This window comes from Emydura macquarii, unplaced genomic scaffold (assembly GCF_026122565.2).
Source record: "Emydura macquarii macquarii isolate MOO-44397 ecotype Brisbane River unplaced genomic scaffold, CSIRO-AGI_Emac_v2 contig_2369, whole genome shotgun sequence".
Classification (NCBI taxonomy): domain Eukaryota; kingdom Metazoa; phylum Chordata; order Testudines; family Chelidae; genus Emydura; species Emydura macquarii.
The window spans coordinates 1,291,246-1,309,815 of NW_027132506.1; the positions used below are offsets into that span (position 1 = coordinate 1,291,246).

General features: G+C 45.8%; 1 protein-coding gene across 1 annotated transcript in view; it reads left to right on the plus strand.

Moving 5' to 3' along the window:
• Positions 1-18,570, plus strand: part of CACNA2D2 (calcium voltage-gated channel auxiliary subunit alpha2delta 2) — a 467,666-nt gene that overhangs the window by 22,223 nt on the left and 426,873 nt on the right. Inside the window, exon 2 of the mRNA XM_067561187.1 lies at positions 4,765-4,846. Coding sequence (XP_067417288.1) covers positions 4,765-4,846 — 82 coding nt within the window. The remainder of the gene's footprint in view (positions 1-4,764; positions 4,847-18,570) is intronic.

Below are 18,570 nucleotides of genomic sequence, written 5' to 3' on the forward strand. Positions count from 1 at the left end.
AGGAATCAGAGTGAAGCATTCTTGGCTGAACACACCGCATGAAGTGTTTACGCTTGTACAGAATACTTTCTCTGCATATCCCTGTGAGCTCTAGTGCAGTATATCCACTCAATAAGTTGTTTTCCCCTTGTCCTTTCACATTCTCATGAGTCTTCTCCTCCTGTTCTGGTTCAGGAGTAAGGCAGGAGAAGGAAGGACTGAGTCATTTGATTTCTTACTCCTAGCCCAAAAGTCTCACCCTGGCATCAGGCTGCTAAAATGTAGCTCCCAGAGCCTCTGAAGTTGATAGCTATCAAACTCTTTCTTTCCTTGTATGCCACTCTGCCTCCTTCCCTCCCTCCCTCCTAGGAAGGTCTAGGAGATGCATATTCCTAAACCTGCAAGAGCAGCTTGTGAATTACTCTGTGTAAACCTCCCAGTGGAAGCTGCTGTTGTCTATGTACACTACAATATGAGCCAGCTCCTCAGCTAAAGTTGATGGTGTATATCAGAGCAGCAATATCTGAGGATCTAATTCTGTGGTTTCAAGGCATGTTCAGCTAATTGGGGGTGGGGGTGGAGGGACAAGAGGTGGAACTGGTCACCTTTGATGCGCAGTAGTCAGAAAGTTTCAGGCTCTTGTCTGAGACCACAAACCAATGGAATTGACCTGCCTTAGTGGCTTGCCTGTGAGTGTGAAGGCTACTGTGCAGAAGATCAGTGTTAAGGAATGCAGTCTGTTGCATGCACAAATTGGGGTAGGGGGCTTGGGCCAAGGAGGGGGCATTCCCCTGACTCCATGAGAATTCTCCTTCGCTTCCCAAAGCCCCCAGGAGTGGTGGTGTCAGCAGCGGCTCAGATGTATTAACCAAATCTTCCTTGGACATATGGTACCCTGAGCGGGTGGAGTAGGTTGTGTAACACGAAGAGCTTGCCCTGGGCCCAAGGGAGGTATGTCCAGAATAGGAGAACAGTCAAAAAGGAGACCCATCCCCTTTCTGTAGGAAGGTATGTGCAGGTGCAAACCTCTCTGGCACCCCTATGGCCCGGGTTGGACTGCAGCACTGATTTCTTTCGTGAGGGGATGCGTGTGCTAGTAAATATTTTTGAAGTGCTACTTTTATTTAAAAAAAAAAAAAAAAATCTGTTTTATCTCATCTTTAAACAAAATCAAGTATGCAGATTATGAAATCAATTAATATTTTTAAATCTTTCTTTTAGGAGACAGTGACAAAGGACTTTGGTGTGCTTTTTTTAAAAAAGGGTTTTTTATATTCTTTGTTACAAAGTATACAGCAGGTTATAAATTGTGCCAGAGGGGGAACCACCAAACACACAAAACTACTTATTTTTGAACGCCAAGGAAACTTGAATTTACATATTGCATCCACACATGGGCAAGGGTTTGCTTTTAGCATGGACTGGGCTGAGCTGTGCAGGATAGTCTTTTAAGGTGGCAGAGAGTGGGACCGGGAGGCAGCTTCCAGGTGGAATGCAGGTGGCTATCTAGCTAATTGCTTAGCGGCTTCCCAAAAACAGGAGTTTTGTGGAATCCTCCTCTCCCATATTAATTCACCACAGAAGGATACTCCAGGCTGCTGCAGCTGGAATTAAATTTAGGAAAAGGCGTTAGCACACAGGTCGCAAATGGGGCCTTATGACTGGTAATACATCCGTGACAATAGCAGCCCAGTCAGTGTAGTGGCCTCGCTGTTTGCTTTATTTTTTATTTATAAACACCATTTCATAAGAGCGGTAAGACACTCTGGGCTGAGCGTTTCAAGGAATTATTGCTCCTCGAGCCCTGTAATGCCACCTGAGGCGTGCAATAATGGCCCAGAGATGCAATGACTGTCATGTCTTATTGCTTACAGCTTCCATACCAGAGTTGTTTCAAAGTAAAATCTCCATGTACATAATGGCATATCGGTTTCTTTGCTCTTTTCATCCTTGCTCTAGTCTCTTTCTGTAAAATTTCAAGTGGAACAATCACAGAAGCAGGAGGTCCACTGAAATAGAAGAATAGTAATAATATATTTTTAAAGGGTAGCTTCCGACCTAACACATGGCAAGTGGTGGGTGAAGAGAGAGGTGACGCCAAATTCTAGGATGTGCCTGGCCTTGAACATTCTTGGTCACTAGAATTGCTGGCCCCTAAATGTTATAGTAATGGGTGCATTTAGAAATCCATAAATATAAACCGGGTCTCCACTACTAACTTTTGCTGGTATAGTAATATCAGATAGGGATGTGATTATTTTTCTATGACAGTTCAATACTGGCAAAAGCCCTAGTAGTCACAGTTACACTGGCAAAAAGTAATTTTGTTGATATAGCCTAGTTTGTTCAGAAAACTGGTGTAAACACTCTTTTGCCCATATAAGTTGTATCTATACGAGGGGAATTTGTTCGTTTACCTATACCAGCAAACCTTCTGTAGTGTAGGCTAGGCCAGAGATGCTTAGATAGGGACAGGACAGTTGTGGCTCTATAGTTAAGGCTCCGTTGAGTTTCGCAGTGGAAGCAGGATTCCAGCCTTTTTTCTTATGCATGGAAACATACCTTATCTCCTCTCAAAAATGACAGCACTTATTATTTGGGCACAGAATTAATTTTCTGTGGATTTAAGTAACTTGGTTAATTGATTTGAGTTAAAATTAATATAAAAATGGGTCCTCTAAGAAAATGAGCACCCGTGTCAGTTTTCTATGTGACCTGAACAGTCTTAATAACTGAATCATGTAGATACCTGAAACTTCCCGTGCAGTTAGAACTGTCTGAAATCTTATGCACTGGCTAACCTTGAAGAATTTTTTAATTTTTTTTGTTTTTAAAAGGATTAGCAGGTCCTGGACTAGATTGGGCTATAGGTTTCGTCTGATATGGCAAGTTCAGTGTTACTAGAGAGAGGGAATGGACAGATGTTGTAGGTAGCTAGAATTGGGTGAAAGCTGCCAGCTGTGCAAGCTCCTTTGAGAGCTTCTAGAACATGTGATCCTCCACCTTTAAAACAGCTGTCCATGTGGCTTTGCTATCTGCCTCTCAGAGAAAATGTGTGTGCTGCTTTCTTGCCCATCTGCTCCCCTGCCTGCCTTCTCCTCCTCTACCAAACTCCCAAGGGCAAAAATCAGCGTCACCTGCTTTAGAACATTAGACCAGTTTAATCATAGAAGGGGTTTTCAGCATAATTAATTCTGTAAGCCTGGATTGCGCAGTTAAATCAGCCTTCTGTTGGCAGCCTCCTACGTAACATTAACAATTGGCAAGAGCTCCACATGTGTGAATAACACAGACGTCTGGTGGACCAGATTTTTGTCCTCCTTGGGTTCCTCCACTCCAGGTGTTTACAAGTGATGCTTCTGCTCTACTCTAAATGAGAAGCTGGGGTGACCTGGGGGTGGGTTTTCCTCTGTAGAATTTGTGCCTAATGGAAATACATCTTGGCCCAAGGCTGACCATCATTAAACTGTAAAATACAGTGCCACAGTCCTCTCGTATCAAGCTCATAAGTTGGGTTTCCCCATCTCTTGTCCTCGCAGAGAAGCTAGTTTGATTTAGTGGCAGCAGAGTTGCAGCGTGTGCACATATAGTCCTGATGTGGGGGAATTTTCCTGTGTTTAAAATGGGCCAAGGCAGATAGCTGTGTTGCTTTCTGCCCTCTCCACTGCATGATCCTACTTGCTGCTGGCTTCCTACTTTCCATGATTGGCCTCGGTTTCGTCTACTCCTCCTTGGCTCTTTTTTCTGATGCAGCACTTAGAGATAAATGGTGCCTTGGAAATAGTGCTGAAAATAATAATAATAATTGGGAGGTAGACAAGCCAGCAGCATTCTTCCAGGCCAGGTGGGAGATTTGACATTTGCATGACCAGGAATTAAAGAAGTCGGGGAAGCTCATTAAAAGCAGAAGAGGATTAAAAGCTGTGGGGTTTGAGGAGGGTTTTCTGTTTTGCTGTTATTGTTACAAATAAAAATGCACTTGGAGGGTGGAGGGAGAGAGAGTATGGTGTGTGCTGTGGACAGATGCAGGATTGCCAGCAATGGAAACTCTTGCCGTAAAGTGATCTGTACACATGAGAGACATTGTCTAGTATATACTGCAACTTCCCATCCTATCCTGGTCAAGTAACCCAAGAGGCAGCTTTGCCAATAACCTCTCCTCAGAACAGGCAGCACCACCTCTTACCAGAGTGAGAGATAGGTGGAGCTGCTTATTAGCTGAGCCCTGGGATTCTCCTGACCCTATATTAGGCTCCCAATTGTGTCAAATGTTGTTTTGTGGCCTTGAAATATAAGATAATGTCGGGAAAGCCTTATTAAATCCTAGAGCCCATTCCCTAGCTAGTCCCCTGCCAGAGGACATGGCTGATCCTGAACTGGTTCTATGGGTGCTCTTGGCCAAACAGCCATGCAGGAGCAATAAGTTGTTCTCTATAGCAAAAGCCAAGTGCTAAACCACCCAGGCCTTGAATAATCCCTTCGGGGTTACACAATTAGCTGTCTCTCCCGCTTAGTAAAAGGGCAAAAAGAGGCACTTTGCAATTTCTGTTTTGCCTGACTCCCACCCATTCCCCTTTACACACAAAGCAAACTTAGTCTTGAAGCCTCAGCCATAACTCTAAGGGCACACGTTCTTGTTATTCTACCCACATCTGGCACTGCAGAAACAGAGCACAGTAAACTTAGCTGTGGGCACTGATTTCCTCCCTCCCCCTTCAATTATCCTGCTGATCTACTAAGTGTCAGGGCTCTGACTCTCTCTGTGTGTCTCTCCCCATCTTGCAGGATGCAGTACTGGGCCAGAAGGCTGGAGCAGGAGATTGATGGAGTGATGAGGCTATTCGGTGGTGTCCAGCAGCTCAGAGGGGTAAGCTGTCTCTCTGGCCCTCTGTTTCCTTCCTTGTGGCACTGAATGCTCTCCTTTTAGAGAAGCTGTCTGCCTGAATGCTTGTAATAAGTCACCATCTCTCTGCGCAGGGTCGTGGCTGCCTCTGTCTCTAGTTGCTACTCAATTTGATGCATTTATTGTGTGTGTGTGTGTATTGTATCCATCTACCTAGGTTTCTCTATGGCTGCACATAACTGTTATCTCAGTATCTAGTTGTGTTCTTTCGCTGTACCGCACAGCATATGCACTTTAAAATCCAGCTGTTGGCGCTGCCAGGGACACACAGTGCTCATTGTAAGTTTAAACTGTTGCTCCTAAAACAGGTTGCATTCAGGGAATAATCTGAGTGGATAATGGGCATTCCTGAGTCCCTGTTCATAAATACTGCAACGAAACATGGTGATTTTTAGTTGGTGAGTAACTACCTGCTTCCCCGTGTACAGGTGTTCACAAATAAAATACCATCACAGAAGCCCTTGTTTGCTCACTCCTACTTTATCAGCACTTGTCTCCCATTGGCCAATCAGTAAGTTTCAGGTAAGGACAATCACTTCCTTCTGTTTAATTATTCTCGTGGCATAGGGTTCACCAAGCTATAATTGAATAGCACAGGATCATTTGAAATCAGGCAGGGTTAAAGTCCACAGGACAAGCAACTTTGGAGTCTAGTGAAGTAGAAAGAGAGATTTATACACTAGTCTTCTATCATCTGGTGACTGTACAAGCAAGTGGTGGGCTACTGACAACTTTTAACATCACTCTACTGAATGTCTTGTTGTAACTGTAAAAGAATAGCCAAGGTTATCTGGGGACCTGGTATGGTTCTTGAGGGTTGATTTCATAAGCAGAATTTAAAACAAATGCTTTACAGGCCAGATCTCCAGCTCATGCAAATCAGCAGATCTTCATTGACTTCAAACCTAGCTGTGTATGTATAGTGCCTTTCATCCCAAAGAGCTTTCCTCATGGAGCACTGTTGCCCACCAGTCAATCTGGTATGCAATGTGACAGCTGTTTAACAGCACAGAGCAATACTAAAAACACTGTATAGGACAAGTGAAAAGGGAGTACTATATCCTATTTCATATAGGGGACATTTCGGGAGCAGGAGCACATAATTATTTAAAGTCAGGGACTGACTAATGCCTCCTCTCTTGCAAAAAGTGCCATCTGGAGAGGGGCTTGGGTTTGTGTCTCATCTGAAAGACCCTACCTCCAGCAAAACACCACTCTTTGTACATCACAAAGGCACTTTGGTTCAGCCAACAATAGCACCAGCTGAATAGCTATGAGTGGAGAGGATTGTGGAATACAATTTTGGGAGAAGCTACGGAAACTGAAGCTTGCGAGACAAGCAGGGGGAAGAACGAGGAGAGAGTGCTGCTTTTAGTATTAGAGGCTGGTTATGCTGTCTTTTGAGTGAGGGAAATCTAGAAATCAGAAGCAGAGAGTAAACATGAAGTTGGAGATAGCAGGGGCTATTTCCCAGTCGGGGCTAGATTTGGTTCTGATTGTTTTAGCTGCTGCCTCTTTACCATGGGCTGAACCAACACCTCGATTAAAGTGTCCCCAAGCTGAGTGGGGTTTGAGATCTCATCTAACCCCCTTATGTTGTCCTGGACTGATGCATAAGGCCACTGCATTCTCCTCTTTCATAGTCTTCATAGAAGGGTAGGACTGGAAGGGACCTCAAAAGCTCTTCTGGTCCAGTCCCCTGCACTCAAGGCAGGACTAAGTATTATCTAGATCATCCCTGACTGCTGTTTGTCTAACCTGCTCTTAAAAACTTCCAATGATGGAGATTCCACAATCTCCCTAGGCAATTTATTCTAGTGCTTAACTACCCTGACGGTCAGGAAGCTTTTCCTAATGTCCAACCTAAACCTTCCTTGCTGCAGTTTAAGCCCATCGCTTTTCATCCTATCCTTAGAGGTTAATGAAAATAATTTTTCTCCCTCCTCATTCTAACAATCTCTTATATACTTGAAAGCTGTTATCATGTCCCCCCTCAACCTTCTTTTCTCCAGACTAAACAAACCCAATTTTTCAGTCTTTCCTCATAGGTCATATTTTCTAGATCTTTAATCATTTTTGTTGCTCTCCTCTGGACTTTCTCCAATTTGTCCACATCTTTCCTGAAATGTGATGCCCAGAACTGGACACAATACTCCAGTTGAGGCCATATCAGCAGAGTAGAGTGGAAGAATTACTTCTCGTGTTGTGCATACAACACTCCTGCTAACACATTCCAGAATTATGTTTATGGGTTTTTTTTTTTGTTTGTGTTTTTGGTTCTGCAATGACTCATATTTAGCTTGTGATCCACCATGACCCCAGATTCCTTTCCGCAGTACTCCTTTCTAGGCAGTCATTTCCAATTTTGTATGTGTGCAACTGATTGTTCCTTCCTAAGTGGAGTACTTTGCATTTGTCCCTATTGAATTTCTTCCTATTTACTTCACACCGTTTCTCCAGTTTGTCCAAATCCTTTTGAATTTTAATCCTGTCATCCAAAGCACTTGCAACCTCTCCCACCTTGGTATAGTCAGCAAACTTTAAGTATACTCTCTATGCCATTATCTACATTACTGATGAAGATATTGAACAGAACCAGATCCAGGATCAATCCTTGCAGGACCCCACTTGATATGCCCTTCCAGCTCGATTGTGAACCACTGATAACTACTCTCCGGTAATGATTTTACAACCAGTTTTGCACCCACTGCATTGTAGCTCCATCTAGGTTGTATTGCCCTAGTTTATTTATGAGAAAGTCACATGGGACAATATCAAAAGCCTTACTAAAGTCCAGATATACCACATCTACCGCTCCCCCCCATCCACAAGGCTTGTTGGCCTGTCAAAGAAAGCTATTAGGTTTGTTTGACATGATTTGTTCTTGACAAATCCATGCTGACTGTTACTGATGATCTTTTAGATATTTGCAAATTGGTTGCTTGATAATTTGCTCTATTATCTTTCCAGGTATCTTTCCTCAATACCCACCTCTTACCATGAGACTTGCAGAACCTGGACTGGCTAGGGTTAGGGACTGTGGCATGTACCCGATGTATATACATTTCAAACAGATTACACCTATATACAACTAGAGCACACGCTGAATGTTCCCCTCTCTCCCAGCCTTTGTGTGTTTGCTTTTCGTGGCAGGGGATAAGGAACGAACAATGTCTATGCTTGCAGGTTCTATCTCTGCACTTGCATGTTCTGTCTGTGTCTGCATTTGCCAATTTTCGACTGCAGAGTCACGGAGCCAGGGACACTCTCTTTGTAAATGTTTGTACAGCAACTAGCATAACAGGAGCCCTAATTCCTGACTGAGACCTTGAATATTATGGGGATCTAAATTTGGTGATTGGAGCCCCAGCTCCTGGTGGGATATCAGAGAAAACCAAAGCAGCTCTCCTCCTCAGTTCAGGCGGAAGTTGCTGTTTAGGTCAGCGAATCCCTGCCAGCATATGTTCTGGGTCCTGCCGTCCTTTCTCGCTGGTTTATGGAGAGAGCAAGTGCTGGAGAATGTGCTGCTCCAGAAATGGATCTTTCCTTTTCAATGCAGGCCTGACTACACCCAGTAAATAACTATAATAAAAATACCCTCCTCAGCTTTGTCAGGGTTATTTATTAGTTTTAGTTATTTATATTTTTTGGTTGCTGTGAAAGGATGTGGGACTAATTTTTTGGTTATTGATTAAAATCTCATAACTGTTGTGGTGGTGTGCAAGGCATGAAATTTGTCAGAAATCGGTGTCCGGGAACATAATGGTGCTGAATATTTTATCTCGTCCACCTTAGACTGACTCGTTTATTTTAACTCTTAAGTCATTTCCTGGAGTTGGGATGCTTAATGTCAGATGCCTTGCTTCCTCCTCTGCTGCAGCCTGAAGGTGCAGGCGTCATCTTGTGCGCCTCCCTAATGGACACTTTCTGAGCTTGTACTACTTCAGATGCATCTTTGTGTTTGTAAATTATGTTTTGATTTTCCGATCATAAAAGAGCAAGAGGGTCCTGGGGCACAGTGGGCTGGCATGCCAAAGTGCTGGCTTTTCAGCTCTGAGATATAGGTTTAGCATTCCCCTAAGGCCCCGATTCTACACTGGACTATATGTGCTTAAGTGTTTTCAGGGTTGGGGCTTCAGACACAACCTCATCTGCTTAATCCAGAGTCCAGTGAGACCAATGATTAAACCCTCTTTGACTTCAGTGGTGCAAGATCAGACTCTGTATTGGTTTGTCCCAGATGTGACTTCAGAGACAAAACCTGTGTCTCTCAGGGATTTGGTATGTTTGTTCCCTCCCATCCAAGCCATGGTCTTGGTCACCCAAGCCAGCTTCTCCCTGAATCCTTGCAAACTTGACTCTGTCCAGTGTTGTGGAGTGTGGGGTTTTGAAGTATTCGTTCAATATAATTTAATGATTTAAAATACACTTCTTCTGTTAAAGTACATTCTGTTTTATTCACAAACATGACTCCCGGTTTTCTTTTGTGTTGACTCTGTTAGTGACTTGAATAGTCACAGCAGCAGCAGCAGCATTTTGCAGGACAGGCGATGTAATATTGGCATTGTGTGCTGCCACTTCCCTAAAATTCTAGCTCTTCCCATGGTTGAGCGTGACCCTAAACTACCAGCTTTAGTCAGAAGTGACAGTGAATTTGCTGTTTCCTGCTCTAGTCTTTTTCTTCACATGACAAAAAACACTGTAGAGTTTGGCGCACTGTTGAGGAGACCCAGTACTGGAGTAGCAGTGGGCGCTGCAGGCAGGATTGAGGCGCATTGGCAGAGGTGTGCTGGTGAGTTTGGGTCTTGGGGAGCTCAGGCCTGGAATAGCAGTGGGGCTGTGGGTTGGGATGGAGAGGCATTGGTGGAGCTGTGTAATGGAGATGGGGCTGAAGGTCCGCTCTGAAGCGCATTGGCAGAGCTGCGGAGGGGTGGGAGAGGGATAGAGACACACAATGGCTGTGGCTTGAGGCTGAGGGGCATTGGCCTGTGTGTGGGGAGTGGGGGTGCGTGGGCAGTTGTGGAATCGCACTGCATGCTGCAAGTCAAGGTTGAAGTACCTCGGCAGATCTCAGTTTCTCACTGTGGTACATTGCACAGAGCTGGCTCACTCCATGCTTGACTCAGGCAGTGCTATCAGTACCCTGGTTTCACAATCAGTAATTCATAAATTAAATGTAAAAGACTGGAGGCAGGTATAGTGCATGCAGGTGCTGTGCAAACTCCTGCCCCTCGCTCTTGCCAAGGCAAGTCTGTCCTGACCTGTAGAGCTCTTTTGCGATTCCTGTCATGGGATTTTTCATAACTCTGGCAACGCACCTTAATGTTGGCTTGCATTCCAGTCTTGCATTTGCACTCCCAGGCCTCATGTGAGCAGCTGGAAATTGTGCAGTGTTTTTATTTCTTGTGATACTGATGGAGTCTGGACTGAGGCTGTCAGACTCCTCTCATTTGTTAACGAAACTGCAGTTTGAACCAGGTCTCTGAATATGAAAGGCTGGCGCTTCGAACCACAGAGTTGCCTGCCCCTCTTCCTCGTCCTAGCACGTTCATCTGCAGCCTCACATTGATGGGCTTGTCCCTCTGCTGAAAAATGTTGTTGAAACTTAACCCCCGCCACTGGATGGGGAAGCACCGAGCTGTAGAGTTCTCAACTCCCTTATTGCAACTGATGGGGTCTCCTTGCTTGTCAGCTGTCACCTGCCACAGGGCAAGCCAGAGTGACCAGCGCGAAGGCTGAACCCAGGCATGTTGTGCTCTGAAGATCTTCATGTCTATTTCTCTGCCAGATGGGGGAGTTACAATGAGACACTGTGGGGCAGGCAGAGCTGAGCAGGTGCAGGGTCCCTCCCTTCCACCCACCTCTGCAGTCCAGCTGAACCTATCTGATAATCTGCTCTCAAAGCCAGCAGGCCGCCACTGCCACCATCTCTGTTTTTTAAAGTACTGGGGAAGTAGGTGGCGGTGATTGGCTCAGCTCTGCATTGTTATTATCCAGCACCAGCTTGCTGCCTGCAGATTGTGCTGCCCTTTTCATCTCATAATGGGATGAGGAAACACCCAGTCCATAAAGGTCCAGATGGCCCGAAAAGCTGAGCCATCAGATGGGCGTGAGGAGCAGCTTGTTGGCAGAGCTTGGCAGCCAGCTACCCTCCAGCCCATTGATACTCGATCCTCCTTAACAGGTGTCACTGCAGCATCAGGGAAAGTGCAGAGATTGAACTGGATGCATGGGGAGGGCGGACTGAAACCTAGGGCCGCCTAAGCCAATCTGATGAAGGGCTCCCTCTGTTTGTGGGGAATCACATGATGGCAGTGTGTCCTTCGGGAGGGAACGTTTCTCCCTTTAAAGGCTCTGCTGAGCAGTGTGGAGCAGAGATGGCTTGAGTCTCTCCTGCTAAACTGACATCTCATTTTTCTGCAGTGTCTTGTTTGTTTGTTTGTTTGTTTTACTGCATCAGGACTTTCATTTGCGGCTGTGCTCTGCTTTGCTGGCTCTTTACCTTTTATGTGACCGCTTGGCACCCCCCCTTGCCCAGAAGTTCTTTTGTTTGTTAATGTTGGGGTTTGTGGAAGTGAAGGACTTGAGCCATGGCTGGGAGAAGGGATAGTGTAGCCATGTACGGTGTAAGCTTGTCCACCACCACCTGCTATTTGAATTTCAGGTGTCCACTCAGCTCTGCTGATGCATGCCACTCCTGGCCCTTTCTGGAGCTGAGACCACCCTTTGCACCAAATTGTGAGAGTTGGATGCGTGTCAATGAGGATTTAATTTTTTTTTTAACTCTTTGTTCTGAGTCAAAATTTGTACTCAGGTCTGCAGAGCTGGAGGGTGTGTGCATGAATCTACTGTAGCTCCTGCCTCTGCCCTTCTCCATGTCTCTCTGCAACCTGTTGCTTCTCACCCTGCTGTGTTATTGCAGCCCCTATATAAATGCTGATAAAGAGCAAGGGAATTTTTTTTTAATGACATCAGCAGGTGAGAAGCACCTTTGTGAATGTAGCTGCCAGTGTTTTTCTGTTCAGTCTTCTGATGATAACGATACAGCTAACTGTGAACATTGTATGTACTGGGTGATGCTCTCTGTAGCCAGGTGTTATGTTACCTGCTTGTGAGCCTGAATGCCCATCTGTTTTGGGACAAGGGGCTGTGGAATGGATCCCTCTCCTGCCTTGAGGAGGATGGAGTGTTGCTTTGCTTGCCTTAATTTCCTTTGGGTTAGGAGGACTCGCTGGTTATTCAGGGGAGTGGTGGTTGTAAAAATGAACTAGTATTACAGTAGAAGAGGTCAGGACTTCGTTGTACTAGGAGCTGGACAGACATTTACTTACCCCTGGTCCACACTCACCTGGCGATTTGGCGGCAGCCGACGGGAGTTACGCAAACTACGCAGAGTAGCTTGCGTAACTCAGGTCGACTGCTCTGCTTCCCTTCTGCGCACTGTCTACACTGCGCTGACGGAAACAGCGTTCCCGTCGACGCAGCGCTACGCTTCTTGAGGGGATGGTTTTACTCAGTCGACTTCCTGATTGATTGATTGAGTGGGTCTACACTGACCGCTCAATCGATCCAGAAAGATCAATCTGGCGGTGTCAAATTTGCCACCGTCAGTATAGACATGGCCTTAAAGAGGGTCCCAGCCCCACAGAACTTGCAGTCTAAATGGACAAGAAGACAACAGGTGGAAGGGGAAACAGAAGCACAGGGGGGACATGACTTGGCCAAGATCTCATATCAGATGAGTGGCAGTGCTGGGAAGAGAAGGCAAGTCTCCTGGTTCCCAATCCAGTGCTCTATCCACTAGACCAGTGTTTCTCAAATAGTGTTCCGCGGAACCCTGGGGTTCCGTGGGCCGAGTTGAAGGGTCCCGCGAAATGAAGAGAAAAAGCACACCGCTGAACAGCTGTTAGCGGGCCGCCGAACAGCTGATGGCACCACCGAAAACAGCACACACCGCACCACCGAAAAGGGGAAAATTCCCTGGACTTGTCGGCGGAGGGTAAGGCATGGGCGCACAAGGGTTCCGTGGTGAAATATAATTGAGAAACACTGCACTAGACCATGCTCTAAAACCATCCGCTGATGATAGGGAGAGCTTGGTTTTGCTCTCCTTAAAAGCCAGAATCTGTCCTGAGTGCACTGAGGCATGTTTAAGTATGGAGGATTCTTAGGGACTGGATTGTGGCTAGAGCCCGTAGGAGGAACTTCTGTTGGAGTCAAAATCCTGAGCAGTAGCTCTGCTGCCAAAATAGTGGGTGCATCCATGCCCAGTCAATGTAGAAGGGAGGCAGGGTTTTGCCTAATCCCCACCTCCAGTCTTCCCCCTTTCAGACAGCTAGTTTCCCAGGAGGTGCTAGCTGGTAATAGGGACTGTGCATCCTGGTGAGATGCTGGCCACCCTATACCGATGCCCAACCCCCTACTCCCCACCTATAGGAAGCAAGGTTCATGTGCCATCTATTTGAGCTGGTACTCACCGTTCTTTCTCCCCATGCATGCGCATATTGCCTCCAAATGCTGTCACTCTGCCCTCCCCTGCTCCTCTTGTTTGGGAAGAGGAAGCATGCGATGCCAGATAAACACATTCCAGTTCCAAACTGCTCAGGTTTATTTTAATCTGCCCGGGCTGTCCAGCAGCATCAGCATTCCGCCTGCTATGGAGTGCAAAGCTGACTGTGTATGACTGAGTGGGAGCCTTGTAACGTTCTGCTCCTTGCAGCAGTTTGGTTTGGAGGTGGGGGGCCCTTCCTGTGCATCTAGAAGGGTCTTTGCAAGTGGGTCCTTCTAGCCGCCCCCTCCTCTTCACCCTTCCTCTCCACTTAGAGCTGTATTGCATCCATCCTAAGAGCTGTCAGTGAAACATATGCTCCAGATTTTAATTCATTTGCATAATGAGGCTACTATGTATGAATAATTCATAGGGAATAGGTGCATGTGGATGTTCACTGCATGGTGTTGGCATCCCTCGCTAAATCTCTTCCAGTGCAAATCCAGTGCAGAGGTGGGAAAGGGTGAGTCACTGTTGCAGATTGCTGCCCAGTGGGATTGGTGGATACAGGAGGCCTGAGAAATGGGGGAACACCCCTTTTGGCACTGGGGAGCCCAGCCCATTCATAACAAAGGGGAGAAGCAGGCTCTGTGTCCCAGGTGTTAGGTTAGGAACTTGTTCCTTTTAGTGGGAAGCTGTGAATTTAAAATTAAAGCATTAAAGCATTAAGGCGGGGCGTCTCCTCTAGCTTTTCAAATTTGTTTTTGTAGTGGCCTTGGAAAACTTTTGTGAACATGTATCAGCCCAAGAACAAAATCTAGTCACCTGCCCTTTGCTAAGGCAACAGATCATGGAAACATGACGTTTTTGTTCCTCCTGCATTTAAAAAAGTAATAATTGGGACAGATTCCCCACTTTGCAGGCTCTGAGCAGGGCAAAGAACGTTCTGGTCTTTACTCCATGACCTGAGTGAGTGGAAAGCTGAGAGTCCATGGAAATGCTTAGTAATGGGAGGATTTGATTGTTTGAACTGTGGTGTTTTATCTGACACTACCTCACTTGTGACAAATGAGGTTACAAGCTGATTACCTCAATTAAAAAAAACTCAAAAACCTCGCTTGGTTCTCTCTTATAGATTTCCAGGCCAGGATCTCAAAACACTTTGCAAATACAAATGACTTTTAGCCACACAAACTCCCTGTGAGGTGGGTCAGTATTATTACACACGGGGAAACTGAGGCAAGTTGAGTGAGTTTGCGAAGGCTACGTAGTGGATCTGTGACACAGCCCAGGATCTGCTGTGCCAATGTTGTGCTCTAGCCATGAGGCTGTACTTTTGTTCATTGTGTTATAAAGTGTTTTAGGAGGTTGGACCCTACTTTTAAAGAATTCACTGTCCATAAAAAGACACCTTGTAACCAGAGCTGTGCCAAGGATGGCAGTTGCATTTTTGCAAAGGGTTTTATTAAGACTTTGAAATTTGACTTTAATGCAAGTCAGAACAAAAACTGAACACTGAAATTGTCTGAAGGAAAATTCTGGGGCTTGGGAAAAGCAGTTTTGGGTTGATCAAAATGTAGTGTTTTTATTTTGTATTATATTTTTATGTATATTCTAATACAAAATAAAAATATTTTTTCAAAATAAATGTCATTTCAAAATGGAAAATTGAAACGTTTTGTTCCAGAAATGTCAAACTGGGGTATTTCGGTACTGGCGGAAGTTTTTCTTCCCAGTTTCTTAACCCAGTTTCATGAAGTATTTTGTGTTTGATGGACCCATGCATTTTGCTGGCATATGGTCCTGTCAAAATTTCTCCAACCAGCTATAATTGTAACGCAGAGGGGAAGTGGGGAAATCCTGAACCAATACGTGCCACGTTGCACAAAACCCAAGTGTCAGAAAGGTGAGGCTTGGTTTAGGTATGCCATTGTTTTCTACTTACTCCCAGCTTCCGCATTTAAACCATTCAGTGAAGTGCCAACACAACTGATCAGTGAATGTGTCTTACAGACTTACCTGCCTCCCAAGGCTTGTGCTGGGTTGTGCCTGATAGGCATTGGCCCCAATGTGGTGGGGTGGGGAGCCATTTTGCTCCAGGAGGCATTGTACTTCCCAGAGCCCCAGCACACAGCTAACACCTTCTTAAGGGCATCTACGCTGGTGGGAGGGTGGTGGCGTCATGACAAAGGAAGAGGTATGCCAGCCCAGGGAAAAGGCCTTGAGGCTCAGCCCTGAATCCTTTTTGTGGGAGGCTGCATCCAGCTGTGTGGAAGCCCAGTGCCACTGTCCCTTTTCCAGCTGCCTGGCAACATGGCTCCATTAGCACTTCGTTCCCAAGGCCTATTGCTTGTTGTGGAGGATCTACTGGCTAGGCAGCAGTTCTGCAGAAAAGCACCTGCGGGTTACAGTGAACAAGAAGCTGGCTATGAGTCAACCGTGTGCCCTTGTTGCCAAAAAGGATAGTGGCACATTGGGCTGCATTAGTAGGAGTATTGCCAACAGCTCAAGGGAAGTGATTATTCCCCTCTATTTGACACGGGTGAGGCCACATTTGGAGTATTGTGTCTAGGTTTGGGCCCCCCCACTACAGGAAGGATATGGACAAATTGGAGAGTCCAGTGGAGGGCAATGAAAATGAATAGGGGACTGGAGCACAAGACTTGAGGCTGAGGGAACTGGGCTTGTTTAGTCTGCAGAAGAGAAGAATGAGGGGGGATTTGATAGTGGCCTTCAACTATCTGAAGGGGGCTCCAGGGAAGATGGAGCTAGGCTGTTCTCAGTGGTGGCAGATGACAGAACAAGGAGCAATGGTCTCAAGTTGCAGTGGGGGAGATTTAAGCTGGATAATAGGAAAATCTTTGTGGTGAAGCACTGGAATGGGTTACCAAGGGAGGTGGTGGAATCTCCATCCTTAGAGATTTTTAAGGCCTGGCTTGACAAAGCCCTGGCTGGGATGATTTAGTTGGGGTCAGCCCTACTTTGAGCAGGGGGTTGAACTAGATGATCTTTTGGGGTCCCGTCCAACTCTAATCTTCTATGATTCTTTGAGAAACTTCCGGAGGGCCAGAAGGAGGGCAGTTTGCATCCACTCCTTTCCAAGTCCTGGCTGGCCTACTCTCCCCCCGCTTCCTCCGAACAGACCTCCGAGGTGCTTGTATGGTTTGGGAAAGGGGGGAAGGTGCCACAGAGACTGCTGAACCCTTCTTCATGAGGGTGGGGGCAGGTTATGAGGTTCTGACTGTGGATGGCTCATTGGAGCACGATCTAGTGTGGAAACCTCCCCTTGGTGCTGTGTTTGCATATCTCAGACCTGGAGTGCAGCGGCAGGCTCTCTTCCTTTCTCTCCCCTGGGATAGTAATAAAGTCCCCAAAGCCCTTGGTTCCAACCCCCTCTGGTTACTGACAGAACTAGGTTTAAAAATGGATGTGTTTTCAGCTAATCATCAGGCTGTCAATATCGTGGCCTGAGGACACAGATGCCATGCTGGTATGAGTCCATTGACTTAACTTATTTAACCCCAGTATTGCTGATGAGGGGATGGGCCCAGTGTTCAGCAGATGCTGATGTTCACACACATCTCTTGGTTGCACAGCCCTGTTGTCTGACGTGTCCATCAAGTGTTGAATCTGCAGCAGGACACCCTGTGGCAATGCATGTGAGATCATCATGACCTATGGTGCTGCCACTGCACAGCCCTGGATAGTGTTCTGGTACTATTAATTACCCGGGTTCCATGCTTGCACTGTGGAGGCACCAAGAGATCGTGTGACCACTTTAATGCCAGGTTAAACCATTAGGTTCAGGCAGCAGTTAAACCAAAGCAAAACAAACCCCCTGAATGCAAAACGAATCAATAGGCTGAGATCATTAAAGTTCGCCTCCTTAAAAACACACATATATTATTCTTTAATGGAAAGTTAATTGTCGTCTTATTCTCTCCAGATGGTTCTTTTCCTTTACGCTCAGCAGGGGAATTGATGTCACTTGGGACCTAATCTCCCGTGAGCGGAGCTGATAGCCAAAGATGCAGCTTTATTGCTGATCAGAAATCAAAACAAGATGATTTTTTTTTTTTTAAAACAAAATATGTCCAGTGTGGCTTCAGCCTTCCAAGATAAATGGAGGGAACTACATTGCCTTTCCCACCCTGAAATGCTGGGGGCAGGAGTCGTTGAGGTTGCCTTTCCTGTCCCCAGCTGGGTTGTCAAAACAAAATTTGGTCTCAGATGCCACCATGGGGAGAAATCGGTGTCGCTGCTCTGTGATCAGAGACTGTTTGCACACTTCAGCATAAGTATGTGCTCCCTAGTACTCTAAAGAGGATGGCCCGCTTTAAATAGCCCATCTTGGCAGATGGATGAAGTAACAAGATGGCAGTGTTAAAATGCTGGGGGGACATATTTGCTTTCTGATATTCTTGGAGTGGAATATTTTCGTTTTCTGTTTCAAACTGATTTTTCAAAATAAAACTTTGTTTAAAATGTCTGTCTAATGACATTGGTGGTGTTTTGTGGGAAATTCTGAGATTCTTTTCTTTTATGTGTTTTCATTCCATTTTGAAATAGAAAAATTTTCAAAATTGTGGAATATCCGGTTTCTGCCCAACTCTCAATGTGAATGTGACTTGAAACAGTGCACTTGCTGAAAATGCAGTGCTCTGCCTTGCTTGCCCTTTGATTCAAAGGCGGGCGCACCAGGGAGCCGTCATTCCTTTCTCCTCAAATGCCTGATAATGGAGAAATCCACATGTTGCATGGAGGCAAAGCTTCCTACAGAGCAGTAGCTATCAACGTTTCATTGGGCAAGATGTGCAGCTGGCATGGGCAGGGATACAGTGTGGTCTACTGGGCAGAGCTCTGGATTGGGACTTGGGAGACTTGCATTCTATTCCTGGATCTGCTGGTGACCTTGAGTGAGTCACATTCCCGCTCTGTGCCTCAGTTTCCCCATATGTAAAATAGGGATAATGATACTCAACTCCTGTGTAAAGCACTTGTTGATCTGTGGAATATAAGCATGAAGAATTAGTGGTGATGATGTTAAAAGATTCCATTGTTGGGAGAAACTGCCGTTTGTGGAGATATATTAAATTGGGCAGTGATGTCCCACAGGAAGCAGTAGAAATTCCATCACTTGGGTCGATAACAACTAACCTTGAGCAAAGCCCTGTAGAATGTACCTTAAGGAACAGCACTA